The sequence below is a fragment of the Macrotis lagotis genome, chromosome X, assembly GCF_037893015.1.
Source record: "Macrotis lagotis isolate mMagLag1 chromosome X, bilby.v1.9.chrom.fasta, whole genome shotgun sequence".
Taxonomy (NCBI): domain Eukaryota; kingdom Metazoa; phylum Chordata; class Mammalia; order Peramelemorphia; family Peramelidae; genus Macrotis; species Macrotis lagotis.
Window position 1 is genome coordinate 168,148,677 of NC_133666.1, and position 17,608 is coordinate 168,166,284.

The following is a 17,608-nucleotide window of genomic DNA, read 5'->3' on the forward strand; positions in this document are numbered from 1 at the left end:
ATTTGAGTTATGTTTTTTTTTTTTGGTTTGTTTTTTCAAGGCAATGGGGTTAAGTGACTTGCCCAAGGTCACATAGCTAGGCTATTATTAAGTGTCTGAGGCCGGATTTGAACTCAGGCTCTCCTGACTCCAAGACCGGTGCTCTATCCACTGCACCACCTAGCTGCCCTTGAGTTGTGCTTTAAAAGATAAGTAAAAGAGGCGGCTAGGTGGCACAATGGATAGAGCACCGGTCTTGGAGTCAAGAGTGCCTGAGTTGAGATCCAGCCTCAGACACTTGGTGATTGCCTAGCTGTGTGGCCTTGGGCAAGTCACTTAACCCCATTTGCCGTGCCAAAAAAAAAAAAAGATGAGTAAGAATCTGGTAGATCGTGGGACAGGGTGGCATTCTAGGAATAGGATGGTGAGTGAGTGGTACAATTTGGAGTATAGGATCATAGGCTCAGCTCCATTGGAATTTCCACATTATCTAGTCTGACTCATTTTTACAGATGAGGAAATCCAGACTACAGAGGTTAAGTGAGTTTTCCAAGGCTACACTGGTAGTTAGTGGTAGGACATTCCCTGACTTCAAGGTTAGATGGTGCCAGCATGCAGAGAGCCTAGAATGCCAATCAGCAATGAACTCTAAATTAGGTAATGGGAAGTTACTGAAGGGTTTTGAATAGAGAGGGAATGGTTTGCAGTGGAGTAGAGGCAGGAAATGAAATACTAGTGCAGTGCTCCAGACACAGGATCTGTATGATTGAAAGAACTTCTGGATCTAGCGCTGATAGGATCCAGTAAGTAATTGTATTTACTGAGGAAGAGGGGAGCAGAAAGAATCAGGCCTAAGATATAGACTAAATGAGTGATAGTGTCACAAGGAGGGAAATAATGAAGTCTGAAGGAGGAGCAAGTTTTTGAGGAAACGGGGACCAGTCTTGTGTACCCACCTATCTTCATCTTCTTTGGCTTCAGGGGACTTGTGGGGAAGGGATCTTTCCTGTAGAACCATGACCCAGCCACCCTCTTCCCTCCCCTCCCCCCCCCCAGAAGTCAGCATGGCCAGCTTTACCTAGGTAGAGTGGGATGATTTCAGGGAGCTGGGAAGATCTTTCCCATCCCCCAAATTCATTTAACAGAGATAGAACTTTTCACTCCACACTCAGAGATAAAAATTGAAATGTCCATCTCAGAGAGAAGGGCTCTGTTGTTTTAAATTCACACAAAAGTGGTAACAACTAATAACAAGATAGTATGGGACAGAGAAGGATGGAGGAAGGGAAGTGTGGAATTTGGGCTCTTGCCATATTGGACCAGGAGGCCTTGGATTCTAACCTTGTCTAATCATCTCCCCTTACCAGGTAGTCCCAGTTGGTCTCAGTGGCTACTGCCCACTTTGTTTTTCTGGATGCTCAATCTGTTGGTGGTCCTGGCGGCCTTCATCCGCCTCTTCATCTATGGTGAACCCATCACCAGGCCCCACTCGGGACCCTCGGTCTTGTTTTGGAGACATCGAAAACAGGCTGATTTGGATCTGGCCCGGGTAAGAGGGTGGGCCTGAGGGAGGTAAAGAAGTAGAGGCTGGAGCTCCATGGGGAGGAAAGCATTAGCCTGGCAGGGGGAGGTTAAAGTTAATCTTGGTTGATAATTCTGCCCATTCCTACTCTATTGTGTGCATGAGTAGGAGGAAGAGGTGGTGGTGGTGGTGCTGGTGCTGGTGCTGGTGGTGGTGAAATGGGGTCAGGAAACAGTCTTTTTCCCATGATCTTCTATAAATCTTCCTGCTTCTTGATCTGTCTGACCATTTGACTCAGGTGACTACTTTTTTCTGAGTTTTCTCTCCCTTTTCTTGACATTATTTTCTCCTGGTCTTGTCCTTACCTACTGGACCTATCTTTCTCAGATTTCTCATTGTTCTGTCAATCAGCAAGCCTTTATTAGGTTCTTACTATGTACAAAACCAAGGTTCCTGCCCTGGGAAACTTGTAGTTCTAATGAGGGATACAACCTTCAAGTGACCATATTAGGGGCCCGATTAGATATATTGTTAGCCCTTCCCTTTCATGGATATTAAGGGGCATAGCACATATGTAAACAGGAAAATGCATGGAAAAATTTTTTAGTCTCTGCTTCATACTAGAGAAATCTGAATTTTTTTTTCTTTTATAGGATCTTTACAAGTCCCTTGTAAAATTTGGGGTGATATTATGTAATACTATACATATATTTTAAGCACTTAGGAATTTCAAAACTTTTTGTGTATTGTCTATGACTTCTGCAAAACTCTCCTAAAATTCCCATTTCATTTTTTATGCCAGCCTGTGATGTAAGGTGTAGAAGGGATGAAGGGAGGTGGTTGGGGCAGCCTGGAAAGAGCTCATACAGTAAGAGAAACTTGAGATGAGGCTGGAGGAAGAATGTCATGTGTGAGGAGCAACCACTGAGGCCAAGGTTGCTACATTGCAGATTGTGCAGAAATAAATAGATTATAAGAAGCCTGGAAAAAGTAAGCAAAAGGCTTTAAAAGAGAATAGAGATAAGTCACTGTAGTTGAATGAGGAGGAGGCAGAATGGTCAGACTTGGACTCTAGGAAAATCACTTTTGTAGTTGAGTGGAGGATAGTTTGAAGTGGGAAGAGACATGAAAGAAGGAGACCACTAGGGGCAGCTAGGTGGTGCAGTGGATAAAGCAGTGGCTTTGGAGTCAGGAGTACCTGGGTTCAAATCTGTTTTTAGATACTTAATAAGGCTGTGTGGCCTTGGGCAAGCCACTTAACCCCATTTGTCTTGCAAAAACCTAAAAAAATAAAAAAAAGGAGACCACTTTTTTCTTTTCTTTTTTAAATTAATTTATTTTGAATTTTACAATTTATTCCCTAATCTCGCTTCCCTCCCCCCCACCCCCCACAGAAGGCAATCTGTTAGTCTTTACATTATAATCCACTCTGCTATTCCTTTACTTTTTAAGGGAGAGTTCATCCCATTCATATTCAGAGTTATAATTACTAACTCTTTATTGCCCTCCATGCTGTCTTCCCTCTGTTTGTATTTCCTCCTTTTTTTCACTTTATCCATATTCCCCAGTATTTTCAGAAGAGACCACTTTATAAATTCAGACTCAAAGTGATAAAGTCCTTTACTAGGAGACTGGCAGTAAGTGATAAAGTCCTTTACTAGGAGACTGGCAGTACCCTCACCAGTCAAGTTGGGAAGAGGGAGTGTTTGGAGGGAAAGATGTGTTGGATGTGTTTTGTTTAAGTGGCTTAAATCTAAGATCTAGTTTAAGATGTCCAAAAGGCAATTGGTGATATAGGTCTTGGGAGGTCAGGATAGAAACAAAATAAGATTGATAATCTGGGAATCAGCAATATAAAGATGATCTTGAACTCATGGAAGCTGATAATATTAGCCCATGAGATACTGTAAACTGTATTTTTAAAATTATATCTTAAAAATGTAGCAGCAGAATTAGGTGGCATAGTGGATAGAACACTGACCCTGAGTCAGGAGAACCTGAGTTCAAATTCAGCCTCAGACACTTAATCATTACCTAGCTGTGTGACCTTGGGCAAGTCATTTAACCCCATTGCCTTGCCAAAAAAATATAAATAAAAATAAAATTTAAAAATATATAAAATATTCTTAGGGTGGATACTATACAAAAACAGAGGAAAGACCAGATGTGGCCCTTGGGCCATAGTTTGCTGCCCTCTAGTACAAATGAAGAAGAGAGGAGTCTAGGATTGAGACTTGGGGAAAACTCCCAGTTGTATCCTCCATGTTTCTTCCCCTATGTATGGGGGTGACCCGGAACTCTATACTTAGTTTTTCTCTTTTTCCTCTTTCCTCTCCTCTGATCTCCCCTCAGATTCATCTGTCATCTCTATGAGAATGACTCTGAAATCTACATAATAAACATTTCTCATCTATACAGCTTGTTGGGTTGAGAGTTAGGAAATCCTGTATGAGATTACTAACTAGCCAAGTCTAAAGGTTCTTCCAGCTCTAAATTTATGGTTCTTTGATCTCTATCTTGAGCTCTTATCTCCTTTCCAGTGACCTGCTGGACATCTTCACTCAAATGTCCCTCAGTCATCCTAATCTCAGTTTGTCAATAGCTTTCCTCTAAACCAATCCTTCCCAAATTTCTCCCATTATTCTAGTCCCTTAATGCAACCAAAGATTCATCCTCAATTCTTCATTTTCTCATATTCTCCACTGATAACTGGTGACCACATCAGGTCAGGTATTCCATCTGAATATTTTCCCCTTTCTCCCATTTCACTTATACTGCCACCCCACATTCCAGGTCTTCATCGCCTTTTGCCTGGATTATTATAATAGCCTTCTAGATTGAATCCTGTGCAGTCTGCAGGGCTGGAAAACCTTTCTGGAGCACAGATCAGACTTGAGTGTAGTTACATGGTACTCTCCTCCATTCACCCCCTGACCCAACTAGGCCACTCTATCTACTGTTTCCAACATAAAACACTTTCATCTCCAGCTTCCATGCCTTTGCATAGACTATCCCATTCCTAGAATACTGTTCTGATTTTACTTTTGCCCTCTTCCTGTGCCTAACTTCCTTCAAGACTCAGCTCAGACACCTCCTCCCCTTTTATTCCTGATTCCCTGTCCCCTCTTTCCCTAGCAGAGCTCATGAACCGAATCACTTTGTATATATTTGGTATGTAACCTATTTTTAGGTAGCCTGAATATTTAGAATGTGTGGCCCTATTACCAGCACCTAGCTCACAGGTAGGTCTTCCTTCAATTTTTTTTTTTTTTTTTTGCAAGGCAATGGGTTTAAGTGGCTTGCCCAAGGCCACACAGCTAGGTAATCATTAAGTGTCTGAGGTTGGATTTGAACTCAGATCCTCCTGACTCCAGGGCCGGTGCTCTATCCACTGCACCACCTAGCTGCCCCTCAATTATTACTATAATAACTAACATTAGTACTTTACATTCTGTACCTCTTGTCATCTCTCCTCTTTCCCTTCTCTCTCCAATATTTCATTTGATCCTCACAACAATGATGAGGAGAGGAAACTTAGCTGATAGGTTACGTGAGTCTGGGGTTACACAACTAAGAGTCTTAGGCAGAATTTGGACTGGGTCTTCCTGTTTCCAAAACCTGCCCTCTCTCCACTATACATACCTCCTGCTGACATTGATTGCTGCAGGTTGTATGGAAAGTGGGAATGGAGGCAGATCATGGGCTTTTTTGTAGCTGATGTGCAAGCCTGGCCAACTGTGGCGAAGATCCCCTTCAGTCTCAAACCACTTGTCCCTTTTGTCTTTCCTCCTCAGGGGGACTTTGCCCAGGCCTCACAGAACCTGTGGCTGGCCCTCCGAGCCCTAGGTCGGCCTCTGCCCACCTCCCATTTGGACCTGGCCTGCAGTTTGCTCTGGAATCTTATCCGCCACATCCTTCAACGTCTCTGGGTGGGGCGCTGGCTGGCTGACCGAGCAGGGAGCCTCTTGCGTGATCGGGAGCTGCAGGCTGATGTCCGAGCTAGCTCCAGGGATGCAGCCCTTGTCTACCACAAGTTACACCAGTTACACATGACAGGTGGGCAGGTGGAAAGACCAGGGGAGGGTCCTGTGTGTTCCTGGCTATGCCCCTACCCCAGGGAGGAAACCCTCTGACCTGGGAGCAGTAACTAGGTGGCTGCTCAGACCCTCCAGCTCAGCATTGCCCTCCTCCCCTTGCCCAACATCAAGCAGGTGTTGAGCTTATTTTCCCTGCAAGGTGGGTGGGTGGGCAGACAGATGAGGAGGGGCTCTGACTGAATCTGGGTGAGGACCTTGGGGACACCTGATTCCTGTCCCTCTGGCCCAATAGGGAAGTACACCAGTGGACACCTTGCTGCCATCAATTTGGCGTTGAACGCACTCAATTTGGCTGAGTGTGCAGGCAGTTCCATCTCCGTGGCAACCTTAGCCGAGATCTACGTGGCTGTTGCCCTCCGGGTCAAGACGAGTTTTCCTAGGGCCCTCCATTTCCTGACGGTAAGGGGCCGGACCATTCCCCTCTCCACCTTTCCCTTCCCCCCACCCCTGACTGGCCTGGACCTCCAGATGGGTTTCAGACCTGGGAAGGCTTAAGGTGCCATGTTTGTGGCCAGGAAGTAGGAGAGCCCACCCATGGTCACACTGACCAGCATACACAGTGGGCTGGGCCTTTATAGACATGCTCACTCACCAATCAGAAGGGGCTTCCTTTGGGAACAGAGCTAGGGGAGGGTCCCCACTGCTAGTGGAACCCAGGCCCATGATCCAACTAACCATTATCTCCTCCTTGCCCCTAGCGCTTCTTCCTGAGTAGCGCTCGCCAAGTGTGCCTTGCTCAGAGTGGCACCATGCCCCCTGCCATGCAGTGGCTTTGCCACCCTGTGGGGCATCGCTTCTTTGTGGATGGGGACTGGGCAGTGAGGAGTGTCCCTAGAGAAAGCCTCTACAGCTGCACGGGAAACCCAGGTAACTCCTCCTCTATACTTCCTCCATTTGTCCTTATACCCCACCCCATTTTTCTCTTGTCTCTCCCTTCTCTCTCCTCTTTTATTCCCTCTCCTTTCTCATTCTTTCCCTCATCTTTCCTCTTTCCCCTAACCTCTTTTTTCTATTAATGATCAACAGCAAACACAAACATTTCACTAATGTAGTAATAATAGCTAGCATTTATGTGCTGCTTTAAAGTTTGTAGCATACAAAGAGCAAGAATGAATAAAAAGCTAACTTTCTATTATGTACAAATTATAATTTAGAGAGTCAATCAATGGAGTATAGGCCTACCAGGGACAACACCGGGTCAAACGGTACCCACAGTTTACAAGTTGTTTTTTAGAATGATTGGACTAGATTCCAGCTCCACCAAGGACTTGTCTTTCCAAAGCCCCTCCTCTGGCTTTCCTCTTTTGTCACCTTTACCATTCTGATGAATGGGAGATAGAACTTCTGAGTTGCTTTAATCTATAGTTGTCTTATAAGTAATTTGCATTCTGAGGTAGACTTACCCAGTTGCTTTAGTGATTTCCCCCCTCCCCACCTTATCCTTCCTTATCCCTTAATTCCTTCTCCCCTCTTTGTCTTAACTTTCTCAAGTTTCTGAAATCTTGGCCCTTCTAGCCAACTGTCATTTCAAAGTACTGAGAGGATGGGGGGATAACTGAAGCACTCCCTGCTATGGTTCCTTCCACCTGTCTTCTGTAGTCATCTTTTCCTCCCCACCCTTGGAATAGCAGAGTTATCTAAAGAGGATCCTGGGGTCTCCCATATCTCCCCCTTGTCCTGGGTGTGGGATGTTGCTTACGTCTCTCTCTTTCTGGAATAGTGGATCCCCTGGCCCAGGTGACCCAGCTGTTTCGGGAACATCTGTTGGAGAAAGCCCTGGGCTGTGTGGCCAAGCCTGAACAGACCCTGGCTTCAGCTGATGGGGACAGGTGAGAGTTCAACCCAAGGGGTGCCCTATCCTCCATTGCTCCAACACCCCTATTCCTTTACACGCTTTACTCTTCTCAAGCTTCACTATATTTCTAACATGCTCTCCTCCAGCCCCAACCATCTACCCCAACCTTTGCATTCATCATCCCTCTCTAACTCTTCTTGTCCCCAGCTGAGCCAGTTAATGGTCCATTCATCCTGAGGACTTAGCTGGTCCCTTCTCAACATGGCCTAGTTTCATTGAGAATCTCTTGAACAAAGGGCTTTGAATATTAATAGAAGTATAACAGCAATAATTATATTGGTATTTTCTACTTTTCAAAGCATCTTCATGTCTCATTTGAATTGCCTCTGGAAGGCAGGTGGGTCCAGGCTGGGGTGGCTGTGTCCTGACGCACAGGTGAAGAAGCTAAAGCCAAGAGGAAAGAAATATCTTGCCCCAGGTCCCCAGTGAGTTAGTTCCAGATCCAGCTCAGGGCTCCAGGGAAGTCCCATAGTATTCTCAGTGGGGTTTACTTGCCTTTTGGCTCACTCCTCACTCGCAAGCTGCCCTCCTTCATGTGCTTCCCTCCCTACCACATAGAGAGTTCTCTGATGCCCTTGGGTACCTGCAACTGCTTAATGGCTGTTCGGACACTGCTGGGGCCCCTGCCCTCAACTTCTCTGTCAGTTCAAGCATGACCACTACCACCGGTAAGTAAGCTTTTTGCTCCTCTCCTCATGGCTGGGTGCATGGGTCTTTAGGAGCCAGATTTTTCGGTAGTTGGATAAGACAGACCACTGCACTCCGAGAAAGTCCACTTCTGAGCCTTCCCTCAGACAGCAGGAGGGTGGTACAGTTCACATTGCACCTTGAGTTGGGAGAGGAGAGGGAGACCCCAAGGACAGTGGAGAACAACCCCTCTCCTCTTCCATTGCCTAGGCACTGACATTGTGGCCAAGTGGTGGGCTTCCCTCATTATGGTGGTGATTCACTGGCTCCAGCGGGACGACGAGGGGGCAGAGACTCTCTACTCCATGGTGGAGTACATGCCAAAAGCCCTCCAGGCTTCTGAGTGAGTGTCTGGGGCCCAGCCCCTTCCCCTTCCAGATCTTTAGGGGAGAAAGGGGAAGATGGTTTGCCTCTGAGTCAGGGCTTTCCAGGACAGGCTACACAAGAGAATGCAGTTTCCAGATGAAGCTAACCCCCTTGGACAGAATACTGGAGGATGGGACCACCTTCCAAAGCCAGATTATAAAGCTCCCAGAACCCGGGGGGATAAAAGATACTCCCCAGAGTACCTGACCAGATACTTGGGTGCTAAGGCAAGAAAGTCAAGGGACTGGGGCACAGCTTCCATTTCTCTTCCGAGAAGAGTCCCCTTGCCCAGCCTTTAGTTTATCTCCCTATCTAGGACCTCACATTATACCTGTAGTCTTGAGGGATTCTGCTCCAAAGAAACATCCCCAGCTTTGAAATGGGAGGGAGCTTCGTCTAATAGTATTAGGGGGAGTCCTAGGAAAGGCTGAGGTCAGCAGGTTAGGGAGGCTTGGGCCTGAGTGACCTTGGAAGCCCCTCATCTGCCCACAGGAAGCCCCTGCCTCGGGCAGCCCTGCACTCCTTCAAGGCTGCCAGGATGCTTTTGGGGAAGCAAAAGCAGGAGCTTGGTCAAGCCAGCCTTAGCCAGTGTGAGAAGGCCAGCAGCTACCTCCGGGACAGCCTGACCACAGGACCTTCTGCAGCCACTGCCGGGGCTTCTATTGACAAGGTAACAGCACCATACCCCACGCCCCGGGGGGAAAAGAGATGGGTGAGATCTGGGGGAAGAAGCACCAGACTGGGCATCAGGAGAACTGAGGTCTAGACCTGCTCCTGAATGAGAGCTCTGAACAGCTCTGCTTTCCTGTGGTTCCTTAACTGATCCAAAAATAAGAACCCCACCCCCAACTGTCTGGGATGGACTTTGACTGCTGGGTTTGGCCCAATAACAAATTGGTCCATGATCAGGACTGGCTGGCCTTGCCTGGGGCATTGCTGAGATGGCCCCTGGCCTGCTCACCAAGACCCTCGTCTGCCCCGCAGGCTGTCCAACTCCTCTTGTGTGATCTGCTCCTGGTGACGCGCACCAGCCTGTGGCAGCAGCAGGTGGGCTCCTCCCAGCCCCCCGGCTCTGGCTACCAGGCCTCGGCTCTGGAACTTCGAGGTTTCCAGCAGGACCTTAGCAGCCTGCGGCGTTTGGCACAGTCCTTCCGGCCTGCCATGAGAAGGGTGAGTTGTCCCAGCTCCAGACTCTGGCTGAACTCTGCAGTGGGCTTCCAAGGACTGGGGATTCTCCCATTCATCCTCAGGGTGTCTGGCTGTTTGTCCATAGCTCAGTGAAAATGGGTGAAACTGGTCTCTACGTTCAGTCCTGTCTAATCAGACTTGGGCTCCTGTTGGCCCTGCACAGAGGAGAGACCCAGCCCTCACACAAGTAGCCTGTGATTCATTGATTATCATGGACAAGCATTGAGTGGGGGAGGTCAGCATGGGCAGGAGCATCCCTGAGGGACAGAGGAGGAAGGAAAGATGGCACAACTACTTGGGAGGTGAGTGCTGTTTTACAGTGGAGGAGACTGAGGCAGAGAGGTGAGGTAACTTGCCCAGGGTCTAAGGCCGGATTTGAACTCCAGTCTTCCTGACTCCGACTCCAGTGCTCTTTCTGTTCTAGCAGCTTCTGGAGGAGGAAGAAGTCAGCGAGAGCAGAAGGATCTTGGGGCTTCCTGAGGAATTGGGGCTTGAGCTGGTTCTTTGAAAGAGTGAGGGGTGGAGGGCAACCAGTTATTTTCATGGTCATGAGGTCCCCAGCCCCAGGTATTATAGTAATGTAATTGAGGAACAGGAATCCCTATCTTCAGGAAATTTATCATCTTGTTGAGACAGAACATGGGGAAAACGGAGAACCTGCCTTTCCAAGTGGGTCCACAAGCCTTTGGTCAAGAACAATTCTGGGGAAGAGAAATTGATGTTAAACCAAGTTCTGAAGGTGGGAAAGGATTAGGAGTTAACTGATGGGTCTGATACAACCCTTTGGAGGAGACTGTCCCTCCTCTGTCAGTGTCTGGCTGGCTATTGATAGGAGTGGTTGAGAACTCTGAGAGGGCTGAGAGTATGGTGGGGGGGGCCCTCTTAAGAAAGCCTTGCCTCTTGCTCTCTTAGGTTTTCCTTCATGAAGCTACCGCCCGACTGATGGCTGGAGCCAGCCCCACCCGAACTCATCAGCTCCTGGACAGAAGCCTGAGGAGAAGGGTGGCCCCAAGCAGCAAAGGATGTGAGTGTAGGGGGGGTCCTTCTCTCTCCTTGGGAATGAGCTGTGCCCACTGAGTCTGGAGACCTGAATTCAGATACAGCCAGGGATATTTACTAGATGGATAACCCTGGGCAAGTCACCCACATGCCTGTTCCCTGCCTCAGTTTCCTCATCTGTAAAATGAGGAACATAAAAGCATTTCCAAGCATGTGAGGATCCAAAGGGAAGATATTTGTAAAGAAGTTGGCACATTGCCTACACAGAATAGGCATTTAATAAATGATTTTCCCCTTTCTTCTACCTGTGTCCTAACTAGGGAATCTCCTTAATACTCCTCTGGTAAAAGTTGCCATTACCAAGACCAGGGGTGGTATTGTGGAAATATCATGGGTTGTTGTTGAGTTGTTTTGGTCAGGTCTGACCCTTTGTGACCCCATTTGAGGTTTTCTTGACAATGCTGTCTGGAGTGGATTGCCATTTTCTTCTCTGATTTGTTTTACAGATAAGGATATTGAGGCAGTTAAATGACTTGCCCAGGGTCACACAGCTAGTCAGTGTCTCCAGACCCTGGGCTCTATTCACTACAGTCCCCCATAACATGCTATATTGAACCAGTGTTCAGGTTCCATACTGTTCTTGTATGTCTTTATATATGTTGTGGGGCTGAATATGGGAGAGATTGGTTTGGGGGGTATGTGGTGTGTGTGTGTGTGTGTGTATGTATGTATGTATGCACTGCAGGTATGTTTGCATGTCTATACCTGTGTGTGCTGTGTGTACTGTGCTGGCGTGTTTTTGTGTGTCCACCCTCACCCCCAGGGCAGACCCTCATCCAAGCCCCCCAGGTCCAAGCTGCGGCATTCCCCTTGACCCCGCTCCTTTCCCTACAGCAGGTGAACTGGAGACCCGGCCCACTCAGAGAGAACACGCAGAGGCCCTCCTGCTGGCCTGCTGTTACCTGCCCCCCACCTTCCTGTCCGCTCCGGGCCAGCGAGTGGGAATGTTGGCCGAGGCTGCTCGAACCCTAGAGAAGCTGGGAGACAAGCGGATGCTGCACGACTGCCAACAGATGATTATCCGTCTGGGTAGTGGCACCACAGTTACCTCAGGGTAGCTGGGCCTGCCCTGGGCCTCTCTTAAGACCCCAGCCACCAGGCCCCTGAAACTTTCAACCCTCTGGACCACCCTGGAGGTGTGGTCCTTGCTTGGGTCCTGGTTGACCCTGGCAACTAGGGTTGCAGAGGTCCTGCAGGATATGGACAGAAGTGGGCAAGGTGACCTCTTTCCCTTCTCTTCCTCAGTCGGACCTGGAAGCTGCCCGCATCCACTGGTCCGATGCCAAGAGGAGCTGGCATGACACTAGACCGCCATTTCCCACCCTTAACTTTGAAAAGCCATGGAGTGTAATGGGAGAAAAAACAAAACGAAAACTAGATTTAGAGTCAGGATCAAGGTTCATATCCCAATTCTGATTCTCTGAGTCCCAATTTTCTTATCTGTAAAATGAAGACGTTGGACCAGATGACCTTTCTAACTCTATGGTCCTATCAAAGAAAACAAGTCCTAGACTAGACACATCCCAATAGGGTTCCTTGAGGGGGCAGTGTATGAATTTTTGTTTGGGTGATTTACCCCCTCGATGGAAGAGGCTGCAGTGCTGTCCTTCCCTGCCCCCCTCACTCCCTCCCATCTAATCACTGGGTAATTTGATGCCTGTGATTTATTGTGTTTAATGGGCCAAGGCTAATGAGAAGTCTGCCTTTTCCTTGGTAATCAACCTTAGCTAGGGAGAAAGGAGGGGGTGCAGGTGACTAGCAGGGCCCCAGTGAAAGGCTGGCCAAAGAGAGGAGAGGGCGGGATTCTCCCAAAAGATGAGCCTCCCCTCCAAGATGAGATTCTACTGACCTCTGGTGGTCTCGTGGGAGATTGCAGGGGCTGTATGGCTCCCCCTCGGGGGGTTCAGAGTGGATGGACCCCAGGTCTCAAAGCCAGGAAGGCTTGGTTCAAGTCCCACCTTTGATAGATAGGGCTCTAGGCAATCGTCCGAGGCTTAGAAGTTTCCCACACTGATGAAATCACAGATGTCACCCCAAATGGCTGCTTCATCTCTATGGAACCCTTTTTTCCCTTTCTGAATTGACTGCTTTTAAGAGGGGGAGGGGAAATGGACTGTCCTGGAGCAGATGTCTTTGACCCTCAGGAGCCGAGGGAGTCTTGAAGGAGAAGAGCTCCTGCTGACCAGAGGTCTACCGGCCCTCCTCTCACATGCCAAAATCATGCTGGGGCTGTGGGGCTCCTGATCCCACCTCAGAGTCCACACAAGAGCCTCCCAGCTTCTGCCCCTTTCTCCCCCTGCTCCCACTGCCTCAAGCAGTCTTTTATGTCATCCCCATTCTCCCGTGCCTTGGGCTCTCTACTGCCAGAGGAGCTTTCTTCTGTTCCCTCTTGCAGCCAGGGATCGGGATACCCCAAGGGGCCACAGGAGGCCTTCACTTCCAAAGGAGGTGGGCTCCTGCTTCTGGGCCCTTGTGGGCTGAGGGTCATGCTACTGAAAGAGGAGGGAGGGAGTGGGCCTGGGGTTGTGTGGCTGATGCTGTACATATATGTTTATGTCATTACTACATCTCCTTGCCACTGCACTAGCCTCCCTCCAGCCTCGGGAGACACCTGTACTACTTTTTTCCTTCGCAATCTTTATTTTCATAGTGTGAGAAGAGTTTTGTACAGAAAATTAAAAGGAGAAATTATTTATAATTTGGGTTCCGTTTTTGAATAAGACTGTCCTCTGGGGAAAAGGGTCTAGGATGGTGGAAGAATGGGCTCCACACTCACTGGCTATGTCAGTCTTAGACAAGTCATTCTCTGGGTTTTGGCTTCCTCCTGCGAAGTGAAGGGGCTGAATTAGGTTATCTCCAAGGTCCATTCCCACTCTCATTTTTGGACTATTTTTGACTCCTGCAAGTGTTAGTGGATTAATGGGAGTCAGGGAAGACTCCTGCATTCATTCAACCTTTCCCAGTACTTCAAAGAAACATCCAGACTCCGGGGATGATGGATGCACCCCAGGAGAGCGAGCTGAGCTTGCGTGTCCTCTGTCGAGGGGTGGTGCTTGAGCTGTCTATATAGGACAACCAGGAATCCCAAAGCACAGAAGGGGAGGGGAGGGGGAGCCCGGGGGGGGGAGTGAGTAGTGAGCAAGGGGCTCTCTCATAGCAGTCCCTGCTTTTTTTGTGTCCCCTTCCTCAAGAGCCCTTGCCCAGCATGTGGAGTATATCCCTTCTGGCAGAAGTAAAAGCCAGCTCTTTGTCCCCAAATCTCCTCCTGTCCCATTTCTTCTCTGTGGCAGTGGGTGGGTACTGTCAGAAGAGCTTCCTGCAGTCGGCCAATTGGTATTGGGTGGTAGGGATAGAGGTTGCTGGGCTTGTGGAGGAAATCCAGGGCAGGAGGATGGGGGTGCTCAACCCCACATAAGGGAACCAACAGTCTTGTGCTCAGATGGTTAGGTTTTAGGGAGCAGGGTGGCTGGGACTTTGGGGAGTGAGGACCTCTTCATGTCTGAGTCCTAGACCTTGACTGGCCTCTATGGGAGTGCAGGGATCTTTGGGTGAGGGTGAGCTAGACTGTATATGTGAATGCGTACCCAGGATCACGGGTTGCCGAAACCAGAAGGGTCTTGAGATAAGAGTGGGACAATATTAGGACAGGGGAAGCTGGCCCCGGTGGCCCTACCATGGATGCCTTCTGCGAATGGGGAAGAAGAGGAGCCACGTGGGAGAAGAACTCCTCTCTGACAGCTTCTCTCCCCTCCCCCCCCTGCCAGTTGCTTTCATGGTGACAGAAGAGTTTTGTACAGAAAATTAAAAGAGAAATTATAATTTGGGTTCCATTTTTTGAATAAGGCTGCCCCATAGTGAAAGGGCCATAGATGGCATTACACCTGGGCAAGTCGTGTAACGTCCTTGGTTCTCAAGAAGCCTGTGTTCCTCTTCTTGGCCTTATTAACTAGAAATAATCTTTAACTTTTGCTGCCCCTTTCCCCCCCTCCCCAAACTCTTCCTTCCACCGTCTTGCTATCAGGAAGAAGGGAGGAGAGAGGAGAGAGGTTAGAGGCCACAACTCCATGCCCGAAGACTTCCAAAACAATTGTTGTATCTTTATTGACGGTTTTTTTTAATGCAATGACCTGTTTTTTTTCTTTTTTTTACTCTTAAGGAAAATAAACATCTTTTAGAAACAGCTCGTTAACACACAATCTTCAGTGTGAAGCAATATACTAATAAGAACACTAGTCTTAACATTTACAGTCTTCATATATATTATATATATGTATATGTATACATATATATACACTATATAATGAGGCAATATATAATACACACGGTTTACCATTTTACAGTCATATGTACATGATGCCACTAAGACGGGTGGGAGCTAAGGGAGGCGCCCCCCAGTGGCCCTGGAAGGCCGTCTCCAGAGTCCAAAGTGAGCTTGTCAGCAGGTGCCCCGGGCAGCCGGGGCCCTGGCCTAGCTAAGCGGCGGCGGTGATAAGCGGAGCAGAGGACCACAGACAGACAGACGGACAGACAGGTGCAATAGGCAGGGACTGGCTTGTCTGGGCTTCCTGGCTGGGCTGTTTCTGGGGGTCTCCATTGCACTATGCCAGCTTCCCCTGGGCCCAGCTCCTGTGGGCGGAGGGCATCCTAGGGAGAGGACTTTTTGGGGGAGGTGTTGGACAGGAGACCTAAGGACTGAGGTTGCTGCTTGCGGTGGAACCAATGTGGTGAAACAAAAGCGAGCACGTTTCAAACATATATACATTATATATAACATATATATATAGAACGGTACATATATATTTTATACACATGATATATCTGTTTTCCGGCTGCGTGGTTCGTAGCTGTCGCCGCCCCCGGCTCTCCTGAGAGCGAGTCCCCGTCACACACAGGCTCCAGATATATGTTGTCTAGCCAAACACACACATGCGCATATAGCACTATGAAGGTGAACAGCTATATATAAATGTGTGCTGCGTTACCACTAGTGTGTGTGTACAGATGCATATACACGTGTGTATATATACACAGAAACCCCACCCCACCCCAAGCTGGCTCTGGTCAAGCTCTCCAGAGGGCCCGGCTTCTCTTTGCAGACTCTTCCCACCGTCCTCTGGGAGTCGGGGGTGGGGCTGGACCCGGGGTTGGCTCTGCCAGGGGAAGGGGCACAACACACAGGAGCAAGGCTGAGAGCTGAGTCAAATGAGCAGGAGACGGGGATTCCGTGGAAACCAGAGAGCTCAGCTTCAAGGTAGCTAAAGCAGGGAACGGGCACCTCGGGGAGGGGTCGCTAGGCCAGCCCCACGGGATGAGCAGCTGCCAGGCCCTGCCTGGGCCTGGAATGTCTCCTGACCCTGGAGTCACCCACTGCTGTCTTCAACCCATCAACTGATGCCACCGAAGGAGGCAGAGGAGTGACGGATTCTGAGGGGATGCTGAGAGCCAAGGAGCCGAGGGGACTGAGTTGGGAGGGACCTCAGAAAAAAATCACTTAGTCCAACCCCATCATCTTATAGATAAGGAGTCAAAGAGAGTGACTTGCCCAGGGCCACATGCCCAGTGGTGAGCAGGGTCTCTGATTGAGAATGACCTAAAATCGAACTCCCTTCCCTAACTGAAACCCTGGGGGTGCTGGGAACTCCCCCTCCATGGGGCCAGGCTCCTGGGGGCCTGCCAGGACCAAGCCTCCTGAGCCTGGGCTATGTCCCCTGGGGGATCCCCAGCCCCTCACCTGCCCTGGGCCTCTCCCAAAGCTTTTCCCTCCATCTGTTGCCAGGCTGGGACCTGGAAAGGGGCACTGCCCGGGGGCTACTTTTAGGACCCCTGGGGATTTCCAAGGACTTTACATTTCTTCAACTAAACTAACATAACCAAGGTTTGTCCTGGGCATGCAAAAAGTTGCCTTCTTCCAACCCTGCTCACACTAAGACACCCTCCTCCGAAGAGGAGCAGATAGATGCCTGGTGGGCCAGATCTACTGTTAGTCAAAAAGAAGATGCTAGGCAGGAAAGAAGTACCATGTGGACAGAACTTATGGGGGACCCCACTCCACACACACCTTTGGGATGTAGAAATTACATGTGTCCTAGTTCAACTTACACCAGCCTCCTCGTCATCTGCCAGGTGGATGAGGTGACAGAGGGAAAAGGAGACAGTCCCTTTAGGCCACTAACTCCCAATCCTGCCCTGTCCCTCTGGCCACCCTGGTTGGCAATGGGTTTTTTTTTTTTTTTTTTTTTTTTACTTCTCTAGTACCAAAGGAGGATGGGGCTTACCAGGAAAGAAGAGTCCAGGGCTATTTCTCCATCGAGGGCCAGCGGGCCCCTAATCAGCAGGGGCTGTCAAGTAGCTGGGCAGGGAGCATGGGCAGAGTCAGACCTGGCTTCTTAGGCATCCAAGGACCAGGCCATACCCAGGAGATGCTGGTAGGGTCAGGAGTGAGCAAGAGAGAGTTGGGGAAAGGATCTAAATTGGAATAAAAGCCTTCCAGCTGCTTCACCCCTAGATCCTGTCCCCGTCTCCCTTTTCCATCATTGACCCTGGGCAACCTTGACTGATGTTACCTGCTAAGAGAGGTCTAAGAATCCTTCCCTACCAGGGTAGATATGGTATAGGGACTGTTTTGTCTGATGGATTCCACATCCACAAGTCCGGGGCCTGGATCCTATTGGTCAGCAAACCTGGGTCAGCTCTGAGGAGTGGTTCTTTGCAGGGAGAAGACCCACAAGTTGGACGGGACTCTAGCCATAAGCGGATGAGAACATTCAGAAGGAAAGGACCTCTGGTTAAGGTCAGCAGGTCAAGGGGGAGGAAGGGTCCTGTTCCTCTTTTCCTTGCCGATCTGGGTGGTCCTGG

At 49.1% G+C, this 17,608-nt stretch overlaps 1 protein-coding gene across 3 annotated transcripts in view; it reads left to right on the forward strand.

Moving 5' to 3' along the window:
* SREBF1 (sterol regulatory element binding transcription factor 1) overlaps nucleotides 1-13,783 on the forward strand; it is a 61,892-nt gene extending 48,109 nt beyond the window's left edge. The window contains exons 9-19 of one of the 3 annotated variants that reach the window (XM_074208587.1): nucleotides 1,347-1,528; nucleotides 5,296-5,557; nucleotides 5,831-5,997; nucleotides 6,297-6,465; nucleotides 7,319-7,427; nucleotides 8,012-8,121; nucleotides 8,351-8,483; nucleotides 8,999-9,176; nucleotides 9,491-9,676; nucleotides 10,607-10,718; nucleotides 11,591-13,783. In XM_074208587.1, coding sequence (XP_074064688.1) covers nucleotides 1,347-1,528; nucleotides 5,296-5,557; nucleotides 5,831-5,997; nucleotides 6,297-6,465; nucleotides 7,319-7,427; nucleotides 8,012-8,121; nucleotides 8,351-8,483; nucleotides 8,999-9,176; nucleotides 9,491-9,676; nucleotides 10,607-10,718; nucleotides 11,591-11,811 — 1,829 coding nt within the window. In that variant the 3' untranslated portion in view covers nucleotides 11,812-13,783. Of the gene's footprint in view, nucleotides 1-1,346; nucleotides 1,529-5,295; nucleotides 5,558-5,830; nucleotides 5,998-6,296; nucleotides 6,466-7,318; nucleotides 7,428-8,011; nucleotides 8,122-8,350; nucleotides 8,484-8,998; nucleotides 9,177-9,490; nucleotides 9,677-10,606; nucleotides 10,719-11,587 lie in introns of all 3 variants that reach the window. The other 2 variants (XM_074208586.1, XM_074208588.1) reach the window with 2 other exon arrangements.
* The last annotated feature ends 3,825 nt before the right edge of the window (nucleotides 13,784-17,608 follow it).